The following is a 25,181-nucleotide window of genomic DNA, read 5'->3' as shown; positions in this document are numbered from 1 at the left end:
TCTCTCTGTAATATAGGCTGGATATGTCGTGTGTGTGTCTCCCAGTAATTGTGCAAATTGTCTCTTCAGAGTGGAAGAGGACTAGAACTCTAGTGCCACCTATTGGAAGTAGCAATCCTAGAAGTCAATGTTGACCCTTTAACGAACCTTGTTAAATGACTTAGGATAAAAGCCAAGCCAGAATCTCAGTTTGCAGACACTGTGTTCCTAAGTCATGTAACAAGGCTCATTAAAGTGTCAACATTGACTTTTAGGATTGCTACTTCCAATAGGTGGCACTAGAGTTCTAGTCCTCTTCCTCTCTGAAGAGACAATTTGCATATTTCCCAGCGGAGCATTGCGGCTTTTAAGTCTCCTCGCCTCGACATGCTTAGCATGTCATTCTCCGCAAGGAGAAATGATATTTCTTGGATATCCCAGTAATAAAGGATGGATGTGAGGTCTGCTTAAAAACACAGATATGTAAATTGCCCCTTAGACACTTTAATGAGTTTGTGTTCAATCTATGAAAAAGCAAGGATAGAACTCGTACAAGACAAATGGACATTTGAATGAGCCTAAAAACTGAGAGCAGTAAGGCCGTCAGAACTGACCAGAAACTTTGGCAAATTTGTAACATTTCTACAAAAACCTTTGGTTAGATAAGTGATGTATAGACACTCTGCAGAAGCAAAATTTTTATAAAATTAAAGAAGCACTCCCATCAAAGTTTTTATCCTCTTAATATCTTACAATCATCATATGACTCTGTACTTACAATTGTTCATTTTGCCTTTCTACCCAGTTAATTATTCTCTTTGGTCTATGACATCACGTGATTATAAACTGACTAGCTGAATCCTTCTAAGCTCTATATAGAAACAGGAGATCAATTTTTCCAGTTTGACGCATAAGTCGCTGCAAAAATCCATGGCAGGGGAAAAGAGGGCTCAGCTGGGTCAGAAACTGAAGAGGAGAATGAGTCCTGCAGGGAAAAATAGTCTTCCTGTTTCTACATAGAGGAGAGTAGACAGAAGAAATAGCTGGATAGAAAGGCAAAATGAGCAGTTGTAAGTGCACAGAGCTGTATAACATGATGATTGTAAAATATTAAGAGGATGTAATGGGGGGGGGGGGGGGAGTGCTTTTTTTAAATAAGGAATGGCAGAATTAAAAAAAACAAAAAACAAAACTTCTTTCCGAAGGTGTACATAGCCTTTAACCCCTTTCCGACCGCTGACTGGATAGTACGTCAGCGGTCAGTGTCCCCTGCTTTGAGGTGGGCTCTGGCGATGAGCCCACCTCAAAGATGCGACATGTCAGCTATTATAAACAACTGACATGTGCCTGCAATAGGCGCGAGCAGAATCGCGATCCGCCTGTGCCTATTAACTAGTTAAATCCCGCTGTCAAACGCTGACAGCGCACATTTAACTACCTCTTCCGGCCGCCGGGCAGGAAGTGAGCGCATCTCCGACCCCCTTCACCTGATTCTGGGGTCAGCGATGTGTTGCCTTGACAACCAGAGGTCTCATAGAGACCTCTATGGTTGTTGCCGGCACATTGTTATGAGCGCCACCCTGTGGTCGGCGCTCATAGCAGTGCTGTAAATCTACTACATATGGGCGATCTGAACATTGCCTATGTGTAGCAGAGCCGATCAAGTATGGCATGCTTCTAGCCTCCTATGGAGGCTATTGAAGCAAGCTAAAAGTTAAAGAAAAAAAGTGTTTAAAAATGGAAAAAAAAAAAAAGTAAAAAAAAAAAATAATTTCAAATCACCCCCCTTTCGCCCCAATCAAAATAAAACAATAAAAAAATTCACACATACACATATTAGATATCGCCGCGTTCAGAATCACCCGATCTATCAATAAAAAAAAAAGGATTAACCCGATTGCTAAATGGCGTAGCGATAAAAAAAAAATTCAGAATGCCATAATTACATTTTTTTGGGTTGCCGTGACATTGCATTAAAATGCAATAAAGGGCTATCAAAAGAACGTATCTGCACAAAAGTGGTATCGTTAAAAACGTCAGTCTGGCACACAAAACATAAGCTCTCACCCGGCCCCAGATATTGAAAACTGGAGACGCTGCTGGTCTCGGAAATTTTTTTTTTTAAAGCAAACTTTGGAATTTTTTTTTCACCACTTAGATAAAAGAGAACCCAGACATGTTTGGTGTCTACGACCTCGTAATGCCCTCGAGAATAATAATGGAAGGTCAGTTTTAGCATTTAGGGAACCTAGCAAAATAAACAAGCAAAAAACAAGTGTGGGATTGCAATTTCACCGCACTTGGTATTTTTTTCTTGTTTTTGAGTACACGACATGGTAAAACCAATGGTGTCATTCAAAAGTACAACTCGTTTAACAAAAAATAAGCCCTCACATTGCCATATTGATGGAAATATAAAAAGTTATGGCTCTGGAAAAAAGGGGAGCGAAAAACGAAAAATCGAATAAAGCTATAGTCATTAAGGGGTTAAAGAGTAACTAAACCTTTACAACCCTTTTTTTTTTTTTTTGTGCCCTTTCAATTGCATACAATTGGTAGGGGATCCCATTACTCCAAGCTCTGCCCGAAAGTTTGGAGCTCAGGTGAAGGAAGCACACAGAACGGAGCACAGTTCAGAACATAGCATAGGCTTTCTATCAAACCAATACTCTACTCCTGTCCCAGATCCCGCCGATCTGCTTGCAATTTAAAGGGAACTTGACTTTTTTTCTTTTTTAATATATTTATAAAGATTTAGGCACTTATTAAGCCTGTGTCCATCAGTATAATATGCCAGTAGCACTTGTGCAGAAATTTTGTGTTTTTACATTGACACTTCTTTAACACAATGAGTCTGAAACAATAGCAGTTTAAACCTCTATTGTTTGTCGCTTCGTGCGGAAAATGATGTGCTTTCTACATTAATTACTGACTAATCTCATCTGTGAAAGAAGACCTAAGTAAATGAGTGCTAATCCTTAATTATAAGAATAAATGCTTTATTTGTGCTGGGTCTTAATTAGTTTGTTTCATTTGTGGCTGCAATACCTTTTAATGAAGATGCACTCTTCATGTAGATGGCTCTAGGGAATACTACCCCCCTCGTTATAAATGTTAAGAGTACACTATGACCAACTGTGTTTTGTCAAACCTGCTCCTATACCCACTCAAAAATTTGGGGTGTATTTACACCGCACAAAGCACAGTGTTAAGGGGGTTTTACACATAGCGATATCGCTAGCAATATCGCTAAAGCATCACCGATTTGGTGACGCAGCAGCGATATCGCTATGTGTGATACTTACCTCCGACCGGCTCCCCCGCTGTCTGTCGTTGATCGCGCAGCTCCATTTCTCGTCGGGCGCTTCCTGTGGCGCCGACGAGTGACGTGTGGACGTCAGGGGGAGGACGTCAGGATCGCCGCGTCTGAAAGGTAAGTAACGACCGCTGTATCGCTGCTGCATCGCTGTGAGATCTGCCTGTTTGGCAGCTCACTAGCGACCATTTAGCGATGCACCAGCGATCCTGACTGGGTCGTATCGTTGTCGGGATCGCTGGTGCATCGCTAAATGTAAAGGGGACTTTAAACACCCGCTGATCGGCAACGTTTCCACAGGCTGAGCACGGTTCAGATGTGCACTGAACCGTGTGTAACCGATCATTCAGTGTGCATAGATTGCCATTGTTCTTGGGATAACAGGACAGGTTTACACAAACCAAAAGTTTACACCGAACAAAGGAGCGTTCTGCTATTTGTAGGATGATTGTCAGCCAGTTTGCACTGTGATATCATGAATTTAGGAGCACTCGTTCACGATAGTCCTGCAGTGTAAATGCACCTATATTTTGAGTTGACCTCATATATTATATGCAGACTTATTTTACACTTTGCTCATCCAACCCATTGGCAAGTTTTTGCCATGCCTGTCAAATTTGTTAAAATAACTCTGTGTGGTGACTTGCGCACTCGGCAAACATAGCATTAAATGAATCTGTTACCAGGTTTTTGCTACCTTTTATGAGAGCAGCGTAGTGTAGAAAAAAGAGATGTAGGTCATGGAAGGCTGAATAAAATGACACTTTGATATCTGCGATCCAATATTTTATTCCAGAGAAATCCATGTTTCTCTTATGTATAAATGAGCTGTTAAGGACTTGGACCGGAAACTGATCTGCATGAGAGTCTGCCTCCAGAGATTATTTTAAATGAAAGGGGATATTACCAGTGTGATATGAGATTGCCACTCTCTGATCTCACTGCAGAGCTGTGTGTGATTATACCTGACACATCTGCAGGTTCCTCCTAGCTTCAGCTTCCATCTCACAGGCAGACAGGGCTGTAATATTGTTACAATACAGCAGAGCTGTGAGAGCTACAGCTGCTAACATGTTTATTAGGAGACAAAGTTCAGTTTTACTATTTTGTGTTAGTTACTTGTCTGACACTGATCCTACTTAGGCTAGTTTCACACTTGCTTTTTTTTGCAGCGCGTTTTTCCCGCAAAAAAACGCATTAAAAAAACGCATACAAATGCATACAAACGCTGCGTTTTTTTCCAGCATTTTAATGCGCATGCAGGAAAAAAACGCAGCGTTTTTGCGCGTTTGTATGCGTTTTTTGTGCGTTTGCGTTTTTTTACAGATTTTGGAAAAACCCCACAAAAAAGAAAAAACAACCATTCAACAACACACAAGACCAATGGGACTTCATTGTGGGTGTGGTATGTTAATATATATACACCCTGTCTACAGTATTCTTCACATTTGCTTGATTCTTCTCGTGACCATGGATCTGCGCTGGAAGAGTTTTCACTTCAACTTGGATTTGGACATCGCGATGGCTCAGGCGTATGCAGTTGCTTGCCATGAACAAAGGAAGAGAGAGAGGCAGCGAAGACGGCGGCGTTTGTGGATACATCCGATTGTTGAACTCCGGGAGAGCCGTGGGGCATACCACACCCTCTACAGCGAGCTACGTGCAAACCCGGAGAAATTTACTGATTATATCCGGATGTCCCACGAAAGTTTCATGGATTTGCTTGCTCGTGTCCAACAATCCATCCGGAGACAGGACACACAGCTCCGTCGTGCGATTCCTCCTGAGGAACGGCTACTGGTGACATTACGGTATGTTTTAAAAACAAAGGGGTGTGGTCTGATGTTTTTTTTTGTAAATTTAGTATTCAAAACCTTGGGTAATTAGTTTTCGTGAATGTACTAATATTTTTTTTATAGTTTTTAAAAATAATATACATAAATATTAATTTTACTTCTTTGTCTGTTCACAGATTCCTGGCGACTGGAGAAACCCTATCCTCACTACACTTCCAGTACCGTATTGGAATCTCTACCTTGTCTGGAATTGTTGCTGACACCTGCCGGGCTCTCTGGAATGTTCTTTGCCCAGAATTTATGCCCCTGCCCACCGCTGAAAAGTGGATGGAAATTGCTGACAAATTCTGGACAGTATGCAATTTTCCCAACTGTTTGGGAGCTGTTGATGGGAAACACATACGGATCATCAAACCCCAAAGAACGGGATCTGAGTACTATAATTACAAAAAGTACTTTTCAATAGTACTCATTGCAATTGCGGATGCCGGATGTATGTTTGTAGCAGTGGACATTGGAGCATTTGGCCGTGGTAATGACTCGCAGGCTTTTAAAAACTCAGACATGGGCCGGAGGTTGTATGGCAACCAATTTAATTTCCCTATGCCACGGCCTCTTCCTCACACCGAAGCTCCGCCACTGCCCTTTGTAATGGTTGGCGATGAGGCTTTTCAAATGTGCGGAAACTTACTGAAACCCTACTCCAGCCGGGACTTGGACCACACCAAAAAAATTTTTAATTACAGGCTGACCAGGGCCAGAAGAACTGTCGAGTGTGCTTTTGGGATTCTTGTTTCCAGATGGCGAATTCTGGGCACGGCCATTAATCTTAAACTTGAAACAGTCGATGAGGTGGTGAAGGCCTGTGTGGTTCTACATAACTTTGTGATGGCTAAAGAGCACCCGACCTTTGAACTGGACGATGATGCTCCTAACCCATTGCCTGAATTCACTCAGCACACTCTCAGGTCATCCGTTGAAGTTGGCCAAATGAGGGACAAATTTGCGGCCTACTTTATTTCTGATGTAGGACGGGTGCACTGGCAAGATGAAATGGTGTAATGTTGTTGTTTATGGTAATAAAAATCCTTATTTGATACCATTACTGAGTGCACTATATTTTTTAAACTCCGATTAATTAAAAAACTTCCCATGTATAACTGAATTTTATTATGTTCACACACCTGGGCAGGTAAATACACATACGAGTTAAAATGCAGCATTGCTAGTCTGCGTTAAATATATTGGAATGAGCAAAGCTGCAGGCCATGAATCAGGAAACCATTTTTTTTCAAGATAAAATTGTGCAAATAGTTTAAAACAAAGTATGTGATTTTCTCAAAACACAACACTCAAAACCCAACCCCAATGAAAGTCCATGGGGAATACAAGTCAGCATTGAGTGGATGAATGTAATCTGCTCCATTAAAAGTTATTACACTAGGCCTTTGAATGACTATACTAGGCCGTGGTATTTCAAATATGAGTATACTAGGCCTTGGGGCTAGTAGTATAGTAATATGTGAAATACCACGGCCTAGTATAGTCATACCAAGGCCTACTGTAATAACTCGATTTTTAACAACTAGCATCTTGTTTCACCAAAAACAAACTGGTGAAACTAGAAAGAAACTTATTTTTTAGACAAGTTTCAACAGTTTGTTTTTCATGAAACCAGATTCTATTTTGTAAAACTAGAGTTATTACACTAGGCCTTGGAATGACTATACTAGGCCGTGGTATTTCAAATATGAGTATACTAGGCCTTGGGGCTAGTAGTATATGTGAAATACCACGGCCTAGTATAGTCATACCAAGGCCTACTGTAATAACTCGATTTTTAACAACTAGCATCTTGTTTCACCAAAAACAAACTGGTGAAACTAGAAAGAAACTTATTTTTTAGACAAGTTTCAACAGTTTGTTTTTCATGAAACCAGATTCTATTTTGTAAAACTAGAGTTATTACACTAGGCCTTGGAATGACTATACTAGGCCGTGGTATTTCAAATATGAGTATACTAGGCCTTGGGGCTAGTAGTATATGTGAAATACCACGGCCTAGTATAGTCATACCAAGGCCTACTGTAATAACTCGATTTTTAACAACTAGCATCTTGTTTCACCAAAAACAAACTGGTGAAACTAGAAAGAAACTTATTTTTTAGACAAGTTTCAACAGTTTGTTTTTCATGAAACCAGATTCTATTTTGTAAAACTAGAGTTATTACACTAGGCCTTGGAATGACTATACTAGGCCGTGGTATTTCAAATATGAGTATACTAGGCCTTGGGGCTAGTAGTATATGTGAAATACCACGGCCTAGTATAGTCATACCAAGGCCTACTGTAATAACTCGATTTTTAACAACTAGCATCTTGTTTCACCAAAAACAAACTGGTGAAACTAGAAAGAAACTTATTTTTTAGACAAGTTTCAACAGTTTGTTTTTCATGAAACCAGATTCTATTTTGTAAAACTAGAGTTATTACACTAGGCCTTGGAATGACTATACTAGGCCGTGGTATTTCAAATATGAGTATACTAGGCCTTGGGGCTAGTAGTATATGTGAAATACCACGGCCTAGTATAGTCATACCAAGGCCTACTGTAATAACTCGATTTTTAACAACTAGCATTTTAAACAACTAGCATCTTGTTTCACCAAAAACAAAGTGGTGAAACTAGAAAGAAACTTTATTTTTTAGACAAGTTTCAACAATTTGTTTTTCATGAAACCAGATTCTATTTGGTAAAACTAGAGTTATTACACTAGGCCTTTGAATGACTATACTAGTCCATGTTATTTCACATATGACTATACTAGCCCTTGGGTTGGTTTTTAACATGTATTTACCCATCAGTGTGTGTGAGCGGCGCAAACAACATTAATGAAACTTATTAATGGTGAACCACAAATGTAAATTTATTTTTTATCACAAAAAAAAAATTTAAAAATTATTTTTTACGGCGTTTGGGGGCAGATGGTTTCAATTTGGGGGTGTGCAGGGAATATGCAACACTTGCAGTTGAAGACGGTGTTTGAGGGGAAGGGGCAACAAAACTTGTGGGGGAAGGTAGTCCAGTTAAGGGAATTAAACTTGGAACACTTGTAGGAGAGGAAATCTGTTCAGTTACATTAGTTGTAATGGCATGTCGCCGTAGGCTTGTGTGCCTGGACCGACTTTGGCCCAATGCCCGCCTTGATTGATTTCGCCTTGAAGTAGGGGCAAATATGGAATGTAGGTCCCCCGTCTGCTGGTATGGCTGCTGCTGCTGAGGTGGCGGCTGCTGCTGCAGAGGTTGCGGCTGCTGCTGAGGTGGCGGCTGCTGCTGAGGTGGCGGCTGCTGCTGAGGTGGCAGCTGCTGCTGAGGTGGTTGCTGCTGCTGAGGTGGTTGCTGCTGCTGCTGAGGTGGCGGCTGCTGCTGAGGTGGTTGCTGCTGCTGCTGAGGTGGCGGCTGCTGCTGAGGTGGCTGCTGCTGCTGAGGTGGCGTCTGCTGAGTTGGCTGCTGCTGCTGAGGTGGCTGATGCTGCTCTTCTTGGTCAGTGCTCGTCCTTGCAGGAGGACTGGTGGCGGCAGTGATGGCCCAGGTTTGCAGAGTGGTGGTGGCAGGGCTACTACATGTTGTTGTAGCGGCAGGGCTGTTCCATGTTTGCCTAGTGGTGGCTGAGCTCCACGCATGCATGGGATTGGCGGTGGTGCTCCAGACAGGAGCAGCGCTTGCCATGGTGGTGTCGGTGAAGTGACCAGCTGCACTCAGACTTGTGGTGGTGTAACGGTGGGTGTCCAGCCTTTGAAGAGAGGTGTCCGTGCAGTGGTATGCAGCACAAGTCGGTAGTGAGGTGAAGCGAGTCAATGGTGGCACAGGTGGAAAGGACACCACTGACTGCTGACCGTACCGATTATGCTGCATAGCCTGCAAGAAAGCATTGTTGCAGGCCTGCAGCACATTCAGCTGTTGATCAGGACTAAGGTGTTCCGCCATGCCCTTTTCAATCTTACTAAAAAAATGGTGTGCTGGTCTGTTGAGGTCGGCCTCCAGACGGTCAAGGCGCTGTTCTACAGAATTGAAGCGGTGTTCAAAGTGGTTAAAACCACGTTCCATCAGTGCAAAACCGCTTTCAACTCTGTCGGACAGTGACTTGAGGCTGGAATTAAATGTCTCGCTCAAATGCATAAACTCGGGCAAGACATTCCTGTCCAAGGCCCTCTGCCGCTGGCGGGTAGTGCCCGCATAACCAGTGGCAGAGACCTGGGACAGGGGAACACCTGATGGCCCAGCTTCCTGGTCACCAGCTGTGTGTGTGTGGGACCTGCAAGGTGCTTCCTGGCTGTCGGATGGCTGGGACGGGTCAGAGGACGTCCGACGAAGGACCGCTCCAGGGCCAGGTTGCAGGGTGCTGCTCCAGGTGCTGTGGAAGAAAGGAAAATCATTACTACCATGCCTTTACAAGAAGCATCAGCTGTGGATTAGAAAAACACAGATTAATAAAAATAAAAACCCAAAATGTATAATACTTACGATCTTGTGGCAAGGACCGGTCTTAGGAACTGCAACGCGTGATAGTGACGGTATCTAGTTCTGGTCCTTGACGCAGATCCACTGCGAACCTGGCCCTCAGCACGAACATCACTGTTGAAGCGGTCCTTGATCGAACGCCAACGTGTTCGGACTTTGTCCACTGTTGATAAAAAAAAACAGTGCCGTCAAGTACAACAGTCACTGCTTCACAATTTAGCAATACAATACTCAAAGCAGTCACTGTACACCCCGATGACACTGTTGGGTTTCCTGCTAGAATACACCTAGCACGAAACCCAACAGTGCCGTCAAGGACAACAGTCACTGCGGCACAATGTAGCAATACAATACTCAAAGCAGTCACTGTAGACCACGATGACACTGTTGGGTTTCCTGCTAGAATACGCCTAGCACGAAACCCAACAGTGCCGTCAAGGACAACAGTCACTGCGGCACAATGTAGCAATACAATACTCAAAGCAGTCACTGTAGACCACGATGACACTGTTGGGTTTCCTGCTAGAATACGCCTAGCACGAAACCCAACAGTGCCGTCAAGGACAACAGTCACTGCGGCACAATGTAGCAATACAATACTCAAAGCAGTCACTGTAGACCACGATGACACTGTTGGGTTTCCTGCTAGAATACGCCTAGCACGAAACCCAACAGTGCCGTCAAGGACAACAGTCACTGCGGCACAATGTAGCAATACAATACTCAAAGCAGTCACTGTAGACCACGATGACACTGTTGGGTTTCCTGCTAGAATACGCCTAGCACGAAACCCAACAGTGCCGTCAAGGACAACAGTCACTGCGGCACAATGTAGCAATACAATACTCAAAGCAGTCACTGTAGACCCCGATGACACTGTTGGGTTTCCTGCTAGAATACGCCTAGCACGAAACCCAACAGTGCCGTCAAGGACAACAGTCACTGCGGCACAATGTAGCAATACAATACTCAAAGCAGTCACTGTAGACCCCGATGACACTGTTGGGTTTCCTGCTAGAATACGCCTAGCACGAAACCCAACAGTGCCGTCAAGGACAACAGTCACTGCGGCACAATGTAGCAATACAATACTCAAAGCAGTCACTGTAGACCACGATGACACTGTTGGGTTTCCTGCTAGAATACGCCTAGCACGAAACCCAACAGTGCCGTCAAGGACAACAGTCACTGCGGCACAATACAGAGCAGGGAAATACTCACTAAACGCCTTTTTGGCGGATGCTGTGGCGCTGTCCCAGCCATCCATCAACGCTGCGGCCACCTCATTCCATAGCCGCCGTGTCACCACATTGTCCTTGTACAGCCGGTCACGGCTGTCCCACAACGGCGAACGCTCCTGGACCAGGCTGATGAGCTGCTCATTATCCAGGTAGACGTCTTCATCCCGTTGTGGAACCTAGACAAAACACATTCATTAGAATAATCAAATTTAAATTGACTAAAAAGTTACAAAAAAAGAAAAAAAAAAAAGAGTAAAAATAGAAGATAAAAAAAAAAAAAAAACATTACAAATCATTTGATACTTACATTACGTATCACCACCGGGACTTGGCTTCGCTGCTCCTGCTGTTCGCCCTCACTATTCCCGTCCGCAGATGATGATGACGATGTCTGAAAGTTGAAAAAAACGTAAGAGATTTGGAGAAGCAGCAGATATACTTACCAGATGCACGAAAATAATCACCTCACGGTCTGCTTGCGCCAATTCCTGCCGCGATGGGGAATACTCCGATTCTGAAGACATACTGCATGTAAAAATAATAAAAATCATTAGTACATACATAATTTAAAAGGACAGGCATATAATGTAATATACTCACATTCTTCGCTGATATAATGGGTTCTTGGTTGAATGTCTGCTCTTCAATCTGTCTAGTGTAGTAGTGGCAGAGTTTTGGCAGGCACCTCCTTTATATAGCCTTTTTTTTTTGGACTTTAGAAGATTCTAACTAGGATAAAAAGTGGACACCACCCAAAAAACGCTGCGCTAAAAAAGCGCATACCTGCGCATGCCAGTGCGCACGTATGCGCATCCATAGGCTATAATGGCCATTTTTAGCGCAAAACGTGCGCATACGTGCGCATGCGATTTTTTCAAGGGCCAAAAAATGCAACATGCAGCGTCTGGAAAATACCAACGCACACCCCAAAAAAACGCAGCGCATGAAAATCGCATACATGCGCTTACAAGTGCGCAGGTATGCGCACCCATGTTAAATATAGGGGAAAAATCGCATGCGCACGTATGCGTTTTTTTCCAGCGCTAAAAAACGCAAATGTGAAACCAGCCTTACAGATGCCCTTTTGGTTGTGTTTTTACCATTGTATTGCTTCCTTCTACAATACTGTGCAATGCAGAGATGTAATATATTTTATTCCCCCTGGCAGAATCGGAACTTTTTGTTAGGTTTTTCAAGTCATGAGAATGTACTGTGTAACCCTCATGTTTTATACATGCAAAAGATTATTTTTTGGAAACAAGCATCCCCAGGAATGCTAGTTTCTAGATTATAGGCCAATGTAAACAGGCTATCAATTACCCGATCAGGGTTGTCTCATAAGCTGCATATTTCCTATGTCCCCGATAGGTGATAAACGTATAATTGCTGGGATCCGACCACTAGGACACCCACGGATCATGACATCTGCTTCATTCACACATTTGTGCGCCTTGTTCTAGAGATTTGTGGGGTCTGACCCCTAGTGATCATACATTTATTATCTATCTTATGGTTAGGCGATAAATGTTTATTGAGCAGTCCTTTTAATGTTTAAAGCTTTAAGACCTTTAATTTTCTTTTTCCCTATTTGTTTTACCATGAAGTGGCAACTATTGAAGTACCATTTGTACATGGTACTTCTGAATGCCACTCATGACTATATGCACTCAGTTAGCGATAATTGTATTGATCTCTACCAATTACTAGGACAGGGCAGTATACTAATGAAACCTTTTTAATTACATTCTCTGCTAGGAGACAACAAGATCTCATTTGTTATACATGTCATGCACTGTTGGAAAAAAAAAATAATAATTTGGAATTGCTCTATTAGTACAACTAAATGGCCATGTACCAATCATCCTATAACTACAGCACTTTTGTAGGCTTGTGGCAATAACTGGCACATAGCTGTATCTGTCCTTCTTTAAAGGGGTTGTCCGGTCTAAGAAGAAAATGCCGAATTGTGACAGCATGTGTTGCGTGAATTGGCACGTTTCCCCTATTTTACCTGTACATGAGGGCGATCGTGTGATGGCACGTCTATGATTTGCATACTTGTGGTCACGTGTGGCGTAAAGCTCACTCAGTTTCTCTCCATAAAAAAAAAATTAGAAGGGTTCTCTGGTGATCAAGTATGCGATATGAATACTTGTGTCCAGAACGAGTCAAGTGGGTGTGCATTGAGTGAGGCCACGGCCACTAGACAGGTTCTTCCTGGAAGTATGCACGTCATATAATCTACCGCCTCTCCTAGTGCAGAGACTGGCAAATCCTCCCAGTTCACGGTGCGTGCGCTGGTAGGATTCACAAATAAGCAGTCACACAGAGTGCCTGCAGGCTTGTCATTGTAGACCGGACAACCCCTTTACATTTTTTTGGTTGAGAGATGCTGAATGAGGCTAGTCGGCACGTGACACCAAGAATGCAAATTGTATACATGTGGCCATGTGAGTTCCCACAGTGAATACAGAGGTATTGTGACGGTGTGCAAATAGCCCACTGTCATGATTCAGCACTCTGCAAATACATAAAATGACCACAGATTTTTCTTAAACCAGAAAAATCCTTTAAAGCGACTATCCAAGGCTAGGTTCACATTATATTTTTGCCATACAATTGGTGTATACAGTTTTCTGATTTCTGGGGAAAAAAAAAATATTTAAAGGGGTTTTCCTCTACTAGGACAACCCTTTCTTGAACTAAATGTTTGGCCTCGATAAAAATAAAAAAAAAAACCTATACCCTGCTCCCGTGCTGACTCTGGTCTAGTGGTGTGAGCACTCGTGGTCCCGGAGTTCTGGTGCGGTGGAATGACACATGATGCTCGGTGCCCATCCAGCGCTGGTATCACTGTCCTTGCCTTCCGTTCTCATCTTTACATTCAGGGTCGTTTTTCCCTGTTCGGTATCTGTGCACCAGCTGTTGTATGCCCGTTATGTGTTGCCATTCAGCAACCTAACAGGGTGAGTGTATCTCCCCATTTTCTGTCACCTTATTGTCACCGGATAAGACCCTATTGCGTTTTTTCTTTCCCAGTTTCTCCCTTCTGTTATTTACTTAGAATAATGTAATATCTTCTTAATTTCAGACAGTTTTAAAGCCCGAATCCTTACAAATGTTTCCAATGTTTTTGATAAAACGATATCTGAAGCTGCTGGAAGCTCCACTATATCTTTAGGCTGGGCCACAGATAAGCGCAGGAGATTGGGGTAACACCTAGGTGCACTTATTCGCCCCTTTAGGGCTTTTAGACACAAGCGGGTGCATGGCGTGTGACGGCAGTCATGTGTATAGTGTCTATGTAGCCCAAACCACAGCAGGCATGGCTATGAATAAAAAAAGAAATGCCCGAACCATGACCTTCTGGGTTATAATTTCACAGTGCACATTTTAATGTGATTTATGGTACGTAACGGAGTGCCGCTCCCTACAAATAAAGCGCCTATATGAATGACGATGTGGTGGGACTCCCAAGGGACGGAGATATTCTCAGCTGACTTATATGCCTCCATTGTTTCTTGTGCCACAGATAAATCCCCTCACTTCTTGAGACTGGGAGATGTGGAGGTGAATGCCGGTCAGAATGCTACATTTCAGTGTATTGCCACTGGACGGGACGCCGTCAACAACAAGCTGTGGCTTCAGGTAAGAAACAATCATTCCACGTTTCTGTTCACTTAAAATATAAATTGTTCATTAGCTAAAGAAACGAATATTCATTACGTGTACGGCAAGTTTAAAATTCCCAAGACTACTTGTGACATCAGTGATGGCAATGCGACTGTTGCACCCTATAGGAGCACATTGGGTGGCATATATATACCACTTCCGGAAAGGGTCATTCAACTGAAACATGAGGACCATGTCAGTGTAAAGAAAAATATACTACATGTACTGGTCTTCACTTCTACACCTGCCATTTTAGCCTACTATGCCCCATGATGTTACTGCACAATGCATTGCATTGGAGCCCGGTAAGTGCAGGATGCAGTCGGGTATACTGGGCACAGAAGTGATGGACAGCTGCCACCGGAGGACCACACCTTTCCGGACTAAGGCCGCGCACTCAAATTGCTAATCTCCAGACTTTCGTGTTTTTGCGCTTTAAGCTCATCCTGTAGAAATAGTTTTCAGTTGTTTTTCATTTCTGTATATTTTAGGTTTTAACTATAAAATAGTTATCCTGTTATTCTACGCCTTTTAGTATTGCCCCATACTTACATATTATTTTTTATGTTTGCTTATATAGCGCTAATATGTTGTGCAGCGTTTAACATTGCCATCACTTTCCCCTTAGAAGCTCACAAACTAAATTACCTATCAGTATGGGAGTAAATCGAAGAACCTAGAGAGAACCCACGCCAACATTGGGTCAACAGCCAAACTCTATGCAGATGTTTTTGGTGGGCTATGACCCCAAGACCCCTGGTGACTATATGTTGATATTTTAGCACATATCTCTCGGAAATCTCGTGAATATGTTCTGTGTCCTCTTCATGGGGTAGATGGCATATGGTAATATATTATTGGGGTAAAGCTGTGACTCTATGGGCTCACACAGCTGGCCGTCCCTTTCTTCTGATCAGTTCGCTTTAATATACCTGAATCATATCATAGCTGCTAGCCGTCCGGAAACAATCTGCCGTGTTTCCGTCTCGCTGCAGAGACATCCCTAGTGGATGATTTGATATGTGATTGCTCCGTACACGAGAGCTCTCTGGCTGGTGAAGGAGCCGGCTGGAATTCATTCCATTTGACAGCTGTGGATTGCATCAGGTTCTCACAATTAAAGTGGGTGGGTGTAGTACACACTGCGGAGCAATGAGCATAACGGGGCCGGGATCACATTCCATTTCAGCAAAACCAAAAAAGGTGATTTGAAACTTATAGGCGTTCTTTGAAACAGATGTAAGCCTCAGAAGCTTACAAACAACAAAAAATAGTTCTTGTATTCAGCTCTACTGTGTGTTAGGTGTCTTAATTCCTGTAATGTCATCACTATTAGCTGTGACATTAGATGGGTTTACATGTAACAGGCGTGCTCTGGCCTGACCTGGTTATGACACGTGATAATATTATGGGGTGGTTGAGGTAAACTTGCACATATTAATGGATATCGAAACAAAGTTGTCAGTAAAATGGATAAATTATCCACCTCTTTTGACCACTTGAAATTATGTAAAGAAGCTCTCCCATCAGAAACTGAAAGCACGGAATAATATTCAGAAACTTTGTGGATCCTCCTGGGGTTCTTCAACACCTGTCTTGAGAACGTTTACCCTTGCCTTGGTGTACTCTGCCGCAGAATATTGTGCTCCAGTATGGTTGAATAGTTGTCATGTGAATGCAATGGACCCCAGCTGAACAATTCTATGCTCATAATATCTGGTGCCATCAGATCTATGCTCGTCCCCTGGTTACCTGTCTTGAACCATATTGCACCTGCAAACCGGTGAAGACAAAAGCTCCTACTTAAAGAATACACTAAAGCACTTAATTAAGAAAATCTCCCGATACATCAAAATATCCAAGATGTTCAAATACAGCGACTGAAATCAAGACACCCACCCATCCGAGCCACAATTACCCTGTATGAACATGATTTCAATTTAGAAGAGAAATGGCGAGAACTTTCGATCAGTGCAGTAGATGGTGAGCTTCAAATGTTTCCTCACTTACAAAATCCACCGCCAGGCTTCAATCTACCAAGGAAAACCTGGGTTACTCTGAACCATATCAGAACAAACTTTGGTGTCTGTGCAGATCTTATGCATAAGTGGGGAAAATCTGACTCTCCTGCCTGCGACTGTGGAGCTGATCGTCAAACATTGTTGAGGAGTGTCCCCTCAGATCTTATACTGGTGACAAGAATGTCATTTCCAGTGTAGAAATCAATGTTATTGCATATATAAAAAACCTTGATATTTGACTCTGATTTTTGCTCGTTTGTTCTTTTCAATCACTGTTTATTGTTCTTTGTTCTTATATGATGTTGAAATACATGTTCATACGATTAAATTAAATCCCATCAAAGTTTTTGTCCTCAATATATTTCTGTCATCTTATTATATAGCATTGTGTACTTACAATCAGGGCTGTGGAGTCGGTAAGCCAAACCTGCGACTCCGACTCCTCAATTTCCCTTACACCGACTCCGACTCCACGACTCCGACTCCCACACATATTGCTTATATTTAAGTGAAAAATTTATTGTAGTACAATGTGAACCTCAGACATTTAATCATTTTTATGATCCAATAATCAAGATATTTAGATAGAACAGAATATATATTGGTGTACTACCCGGTTTTCATTCTTTTTGGTACAGATACGATATGGATAGACAGATATGGATAAATTGATAGAGCAGATTTCTAATCTGCTTTTGCTATTGAAAACATTATCTATGAGCTCAAAAACCTTTCAGGTGATGCAGTTTTTTAAAAAGATGATCAGCTTTTGCAGCTGAAAAACGTATCCTCAAAAAACACAGGAAAAACGCTGTGTGTGAATGTAGCCTTAGATCAGGAATAGAACAGTCATTTATATGACATTTCATAACTTTCCCAAACTCCTATGAAAAAATATTCAGCACATCCTGCATTGAATTACTGTACCCAATTTATTATATATTTTAGGAGTCGGAGTCGGTCCATTTTATACCGACTCCGACTCCGACTCCACCAAAATGAGCACCGACTCCGACTCCGACTCCACGACTCCGACTCCACAGCCCTGCTTACAATTGCTCTTTTTACCTTTCTGCTCAGCTAATTCTTATATTTTCTTTGATCCATGTAGAACAGGAAGTCTCTTGTCCCTGCTGTTATCATTCCCCTCTATAACTTCTGACCCAGCTGCTCCTTCCTCCCCCTGGAGGACATTTGCTTTCACTTGTGAATCATGCAGAGAAAACTGATCTCCTGCTTCTACATAGAGCTTATATGGATTCGGCTAACCAGTTCTTAATCATGTGATGTCATAGACCTAATGGAAAAGAGAAGAATTGGCTAGGTAGAAGGGTAAAATGAGCAATTGTAAGTACACAGTGCTATATTATGACTGCAATATATTAAGAGGATTGGAGTGGTGCTTCAAATCAAAATCCCCTGCCTCATCTTATGCTCACGTTCCGGCATCTTACTGTAATTTGTTATAGCTGCCACTTCTGTCGGTCTCCAGCAATTTGTTCTGCCATCTGCTTCCAATATTTGCTGGAGCGAGCCAAAGGTCCCTCTCCAATGTAAGTTTGAGAGCCTCGTTCTAGCTCTCATAGATTTGCATTGAGAGCTTGAGACTGTGGTCACCAAGAAGGCGCCATAACAACAAAAAAAAGGTGAAGATGTGTCTGAGGGAGAGTTTAAGGGCTGGCACCTGGTGTTAGAAACACCACTGCAGCACTGAACCCAACTTCCAAAAACGACAGCCTAATCAAGTGTGTAATGGGAGTCCAGGCAAATTAATGCTCTTGATCTGACAGGGTGGTAAAATGGGCTATCATCTTACACCAAGAAACTATTGTGCATGGTCTTATTGTAATGAATTGATTCAGTGGATAATGCACATTTGTGGAAAAAGAGCAAATGGAGTAAAGTAGAAAAGTGAGAGAAAATGCAAGTGGTGAGTGGGTGTAACAACCCTGCTGGCATCACTGCATGGCCTCCCATCCCCCGCACACCAACTTACTTTGTGCTTCAAGCCATGCTGTGAATTCTGTCTGTTGCCAGTCCTGAGCTCCATGTGCTATGCCTCTTGTTTTCCTGCTTGCTCTCCATGTTTCCTGACTCTGTGTATAGGGGGGCGGTGCCTGAACGCTCTGGTTCTTATGCAGTCAGGGTGCACCTGGCTAATTGGTCCCTGACCAATTACCTAGAGCCCTGGACTATTTAACCCTGCCACATCCACTGAAACATTGCCTGTGCAATGTCTAAACTCAGTTAGCTCCTTGCTGCTGAGCCAGCCAGGCCCTGTCCTATGTCTTGCCTTCTCTGAAGGCTCTTACTGCGTATTCCTGTGTCTTGGTACCTTGCCTAGCATTTCTCTGTCCACCTGCCAGGAGGCAGAATATCCTGGCCCTTGAGTCTTGGTCCCAGTACCTTGTCTGTACTCTGTCCTACCTTAATCTCCCTTTCTCCTTGTCCGTGGCGTCCTTCCCTGCTGTATCTTTCCTTGTGTCCTCCCTGTCTGTGAATCTGCACCCTTGCAGCTTTATCTGTGAATCTGCACCCTTGCAGCTTTATCTGTGAATCTGCACCCTTGCAGCTTTATCTGTGAATCTGCACCCTTGCAGCTCTATCTGTGCATCTGCTCCCTAGCCGCTCTGCCTGCACGGCTCCCTAGCCGCTCTGCCTGCACGGCTCCCTAGCCGCTCTGCCTGCACGGCTCCCTAGCCGCTCTGCCTGCACGGCTCCCTAGCCGCTCTGCCTGCACGGCTCCCTAGCCGCTCTGCCTACTCCACACTCCTGCCTAAATCCATACCTGCACCTCCTGTGTGAACAGATCCAAATCCTGTTCCAACAAACACCACTTCCTCCTGCCTGCACCTGCTTTGTGAACAGGTCCCTACCTGCCCCTTCTCTTACCACGCCAGTCTGTCCTGTGTCTCCAAGCCGTGCCCGCCTGTCCTGTGTCTCCAAGCCACGCCTTCTTGCCCAGTGTCTCAGCCGTGCCTGAGGTGTGTCTACCCGCCTGCCTGTCTATAGCTTCTGTCAAAGTGACTTGTCCCCGAGTGGGACCAGCAGCCACAGCCAGACACCACCCTGGAGTGGCACCCGACAGCTATCTGCCACACAAGCCTGACCTCACCATCAGAGGCTCCAGTGAAGACCAAGGTAGCTGTCGTAGTCACGCCCCTTCCAGGGTAGTCTGATTTGTGATACAGTGGGGCCACAAACCCCCAGCTCGCGCCTTTCAGCCAAGGCGCGAGCGTGACAGTGGGTTTAGTGAAGTAGCATGCCAAGAATTGAAGGGTTAACCCCTGGTGGAGTAAGATTGCCTATTTTTGTTACATAAAGCCAGATATCTGAGTGCCAACCTCAGTTGAGAATTTTTTTTCCCTCTTCCTTTTTGACATGACACTGGATGGAAGTGTTAAGGTGTTGACATACCGAAAATATAGAAGTGTGACGGCCTCCGGGAGGATATAAGCCTTACTGTTAATATTGGGAAGCGAAAAAGCACAATCTTGTGTTTTATATGTTGACAATGTGTAAAATAATTTGACCTTGTTATGTCACGGGAACTCTTATTATGGGGATAATTTAGACGACCTGAATTGACTGTGCTTGAGTCAACTCTCGTCAGATTTGTGGGCTTCCTTTTGAGATTCCAGAGCCAGCTGCTTTCCTGATGCACTGCTAGAAGTGCACTATATAATCAGTCTGAAGGATCGTTGGATATTTTTTCATCTTCTTTCAACTTCACTCACATCTTCTGTAGATGAATATTATATAGTGTACTTGGATAAGCCATGCATTCAGAGTGTAAAATGGCCTTTAAGTTATGGGGAGACTGTTCTAGTCGTTGGAGTTGAAGATGCTGAAAATCAAATGAAGGCAAGAGACCCTTATACCAAGAATATTAGTCATCCTGCAATCTACCAAGTAAGGCGGTGTTCGCATGTGCGTTGAAACTTCATTGCAGATCTTGCAGTGATCTTTACAAAATAGCACCGCATGGTGGACACCATGATGGAAACTGCTGGGTTGTCATATGACAGAACCAACAATGGCATCAATTCTGGCATCAACACGATGCATAAAGTCCTCCATACACTTGACAAGGCTGTTGGCTAAACAAACATCTGGCCAGCAGCTGTCTTTCGAATCCTCCATAAAATGGAGTGCTCCTTCTGCTGAGCTCTTTTATTCTCCAAGCGAATCCCTCCTAGACTCCTATCGTGTTGCAGCTTCTCTTAATATTGCAACTTATTCCAAAATCGAACATGCCGGATCTTTTTCTTCTTCAACATCATGTATCATAGGAAATTTGCGAGGCCCCCATCCACATTAGTCTGTAAGCCCAACCTGTTAATATTGCCTGGGTTGGCTGACATTCGTCTAATATGTATGGGGGGTGAACTTAAAGGGAACCGGTGATGTCCTTTTTTTTTTTTGCTATTAATCTGCCCACCAGGTCTTGTTAATGATGCACACTGCATCACAAACATGCTTTTCTCAAGCAAAACGTCCCAGTATTTATAGCAAAAAACACTTTTTTTTTTTTTTTTATACTTTGTTGGCCACACATACCTGCTGTTTCAGTCAAAGGGGTGTGGGATCTCTCGCTTTCCAGTCACGGTCAGTCACATGCCTTTTCAAATTCTCCATGCCCATCGCATCATGATTCCGTACCGTCACTGCTCCCTACGTCACCGCAATCTCCCAGCCGATCCCGCGCTTGCGCAATGACTCAGCGTTCCGTGTATGCTCACTTGAATCTGAGTGCACGTTTTTCTGGACACCTTATAAAAAATCATGGGCAGACTATTTCTTATGGAGAACCTGGAAAGCCATGATAAATAGTTCTGACTATAAGGTATCCATGTCTTCAGACCATAATTCTGATGAGACATCGGCAGCATAAACTGTGACATGATATTATTTTGACTTAGGTTTTCTTCAGCGTTAAAAAAAAAAAAAAAATCACGGACGCCCTAATTTTTTTTTTTTTTTTTTTTTCCGGACAGGGCAAAAGAGTGCCCTTTACTTTCTGGACTGTTGACAACCCAGTAAGTAGGCAAACAGAACATTACATTGACATTAGCCTTACTTTATAGGTTTTTTTCAGTCTTTCTCCTAAAATATAGGCCCAATCATATATATTTTTTTCTTATTCCAAGTTACAGGGAAATAGGTTTGTAGCCTTAGACAATAACCTCCTCTCCTTCCCATCCATCTGCGGCGCATTCTGTCCCACCACTTCCTTGTTTATCATTTCCGCCTCCGCAATGACAGCAAATGATCATTCTCCTGTCATCCTGCTAGGCTTTCTTTGCCAACCACATACTGATCTTGCTTTGATTATCAACATACTTGTATGCAGTAAATAATTCCTACTCTGTGCTGTAATAAAATCTTGTCAAATGTCTTCTGGTTTGGTGGGAAGTGAGCAATGATGTCCACTTTACTGCAAAAGTTGTTTAGCTTTTGTAACCAAAGGGATTGCCCGTGACGGTAACGCTTTTACATAACCTATCTGATGCTTTTATAATATGAATTATGTGTAGCAGGTATTTAATATATGCAATATATGATACATATTCGCTTTTCATTATACTTGTTATGCAGCATTATTTTATATTGCTTCTTATGTAAAATCATTTAGTTCCCATAGAAGGTGGTGTACGGCTTGGACTACTGCACCACTCAGACGTTTGTTGCAGGTACTCTTCATGTCAAGTTTGATTTATTTTTTTTATTTTTTTTCTTTTACACTAGGATTTTATTCATTCTAAGTAAATTTGGATACTGAAATGATTGTATAATGTTAATGCTATTGAATATCACAGATTTAAAAACTTGTGAACCATCAATGGCTTAAACACTAGAGACCTATACTTATTGAGCACATAGTTGCAAAGTGAAGTACCTGTAATCCAAGAAAGCTTAAGAAACACTTTTTTTATTTTGTTATTTTTTATTTTAGTTTTTCTTGTACATAGAGTCCTAATAAGTTCAGGAACTGCCTTTATTCTCATGCCTGTAATTTGCTATTCACATTTTTTTCAATGGGTGCCCCTCTTAATCAGCATTCTGCCAGCACTATAGGTACTTTTCCTCACTTTCTAGCATGCCTTGCTCCTGCTATTGTCCCATTGCTGCCGAAGCAGAGCGACGTAGACCAATCCCCACTTCCTGTTGTGTTTGTTCTCTGCTGCTAAAGGAAAATTACATTTTCAAGGCAGTGAAAAGGCAAGAAAAAAGAGAGATCTGGCTGCTGGGACTTTGGGCCGAAAACTTTATTATGGGTAAAGTAAGCTGGTAATTATTGCATTGACCCTTGAAAGGGTCAACCTTTATTGAAACAGCAATAATCATTTATAGGGAACCTGTTACATCTAAAAACACTATTCACATGCAGATATAGTGTTAATCTGCAGGTAAATAGCGTTTAAATTTTACTGGAGCAGTGGCTACAGGTAGAAAATAAAGTATGTCTTTCTTTAGCCTATTGCTTCCAGTCATCAGGGCAGTGCAAAGAAGGGTTATAATCATCACTCCCTATAAAGTGAGCGTACTTTGACAACCTACACTGCATACACGCTGTCATAACTTTGTCGTCTGGTATCCCGAGACCAGGGGCTCCTTCCCTGTCCCTAATGCTACGGGCACCATATCTATCCCTGTTCCCCGGATCACTTCTAATGGTGAAGACGCCAAGGCCACGTACCTTGCGGAGCTCCTGAATCCACCCTCAGTCTGTTCGCTCCCCCAGCCTGGGAAGAGGGAAGTAGTGGTGTATGGCAATACACCAACCAAACTAACAAGGTAATTAATAATAATAATAATAATAATAATGATAATGATAATAAATTTTATTTTTATAGCGCCGACATATTCCGCAGCACTTTACATTTCAGAGGGGATTTGTACAGACAATAGACATTACAGCGTAACAATAATCACATACAGTAGATTATAACAAATACCAAGAGGAATGAGGGCCCTGCTCGCAAGCTTACAGTCTATGAGGAAAGAGATAGACACGAAAGGTGGGTGGTAACAGTTGCCCTGATTGTATGAACCAGCCATAAAGTGTGTGACAGTACAGACACAGAGGGCTAATGGATGCATAAAGCATGTGGGAACATGATGCAGGAAATCTGGTTATGGTAAAACTTTTGGCTGTGCCATACAGGGATAGATTAGGTTAATGTGTTGAGGCGATAGGCCAGTCTGAATAAATGCGTTTTCAGGGCACGCTTAAAATTGTGGGGATTGGCGACTAATCGTATTGACCTGGGAAGTGCATTCCAAAGAATTGGCGCGGCACGTGTAAAGTCTTGGAGACGGGAGTGGGAGGTTCTGACTATTGAGGATACTAACCTCAGGTCATCAGCAGAACGGAGGGCGCGGGTAGGGTGGTATACTGAAACAAGGGAGGAGATGTAGGGTGGTACTGAGCCATGGAGGGCTTTGTGGGTGAGGGTAATAAGTTTATACTGAATTCTGGAGTGGATGGGTAGCCAGTGTAATGACTGGCACAAGGTAGAGGCATCGGTGTAGCGATTGGTGAGGAATATGATCCTGGCTGCAGCATTCAAGACAGATTGGAGAGGGGAGAGTTTGGTAAGAGGGAGACCGATTAGAAGAGAGTTACAATAGTCCAGACGAGAATGAATAAGAGAAACAGTAAGAGTTTTTGCGGAGTCAAAAGTAAGAAAAGGTCGAATTCTAGAAATGTTTTTGAGGTGCAGATGACAAGAGCGAGCCAGTGATCGAATGTGGGGGGCAAAGGAAAGCTCAGAATCAAGTATGACCCCAAGACAGCAGGCCTGTTGCTGGGGAGTAATAGTGGAGCCACACACAGAAATAGCAATGTCGGGTATAGGTACATTAGTAGAGGGAGGAAACACCAGGAGTTCAGTCTTTGGCAGGTTCAGTTTCAGATATAGTGAGGACATGATATTAGACACAGCGTTTAGACAATCGCTGGTGTTTTCTAGAAAGGCTGGCGTGATGTCAGGAGAAGAAGCGTATAATTGGGTGTCATCAGCATAGAGATGGTACTGGAAACCAAATCTACTGATTGTTTGACCAATAGGGGCAGTGTACAAGGAGAAGAGGAGGGGGCCTAGAACCGATCCTTGGGGGACCCCAACAGTAAGGGGAAGGTGAGAGGAGGAGGAACCGGCAAAAGATACAGTAAAGGAGCGGTCGGAGAGATAGGAGGAGAACCAGGAGAGAACGGTATCCTTGAGGCCAATGGAATGGAGCATAGTGAGGAGGAGCTGATGATCCACCGTGTCGAATGCTGCAGAGAGATCCAAGAGAATTAGCATGGAGTAATGACCATTTGATTTAGCTGTTAGCAGATCATTAGAGACTTTAGTGAGGGCAGTTTCAGTGGAGTGTAAAGAGCGGAAACCGGATTGGAGAGGGTCGAGAACAGAGTTTTCTGAGAGATAGCGGATAAGACGGGAGTGGACCAGGCGTTCCATAGAGATGAAGGGAAGATTAGAGACAGGTCTATAGTTAGCGGCACAGTTTTGGTCGAGGGATGGTTTTTTAAGTAGTGGATGTATGATGGCATGCTTAAATGAGGAGGGAAAAATACCTGAAGAGAGGTTAAATATTTTAGTTAGATGAGGGGTGACAGCAGGG

General features: G+C 43.1%; 1 protein-coding gene across 13 annotated transcripts in view; it reads left to right on the top strand.

Annotated features, from left to right (window-relative positions):
- PTPRK (protein tyrosine phosphatase receptor type K) overlaps window positions 1-25,181 on the top strand; it is a 445,942-nt gene that overhangs the window by 155,738 nt on the left and 265,023 nt on the right. For all 13 annotated transcript variants that reach the window (XM_073575792.1, XM_073575782.1, XM_073575786.1 and 10 more), the window contains exon 5: window positions 14,387-14,502. In XM_073575792.1, coding sequence (XP_073431893.1) covers window positions 14,387-14,502 — 116 coding nt within the window. The remainder of the gene's footprint in view (window positions 1-14,386; window positions 14,503-25,181) is intronic.

This window comes from Dendrobates tinctorius, unplaced genomic scaffold (assembly GCF_039654945.1).
Source record: "Dendrobates tinctorius isolate UK_male_01 unplaced genomic scaffold, ASM3965494v1 ptg000046l, whole genome shotgun sequence".
Lineage (NCBI taxonomy): Eukaryota > Metazoa > Chordata > Amphibia > Anura > Dendrobatidae > Dendrobates > Dendrobates tinctorius.
This window is presented reverse-complemented; position numbering and strand designations above follow the sequence as displayed.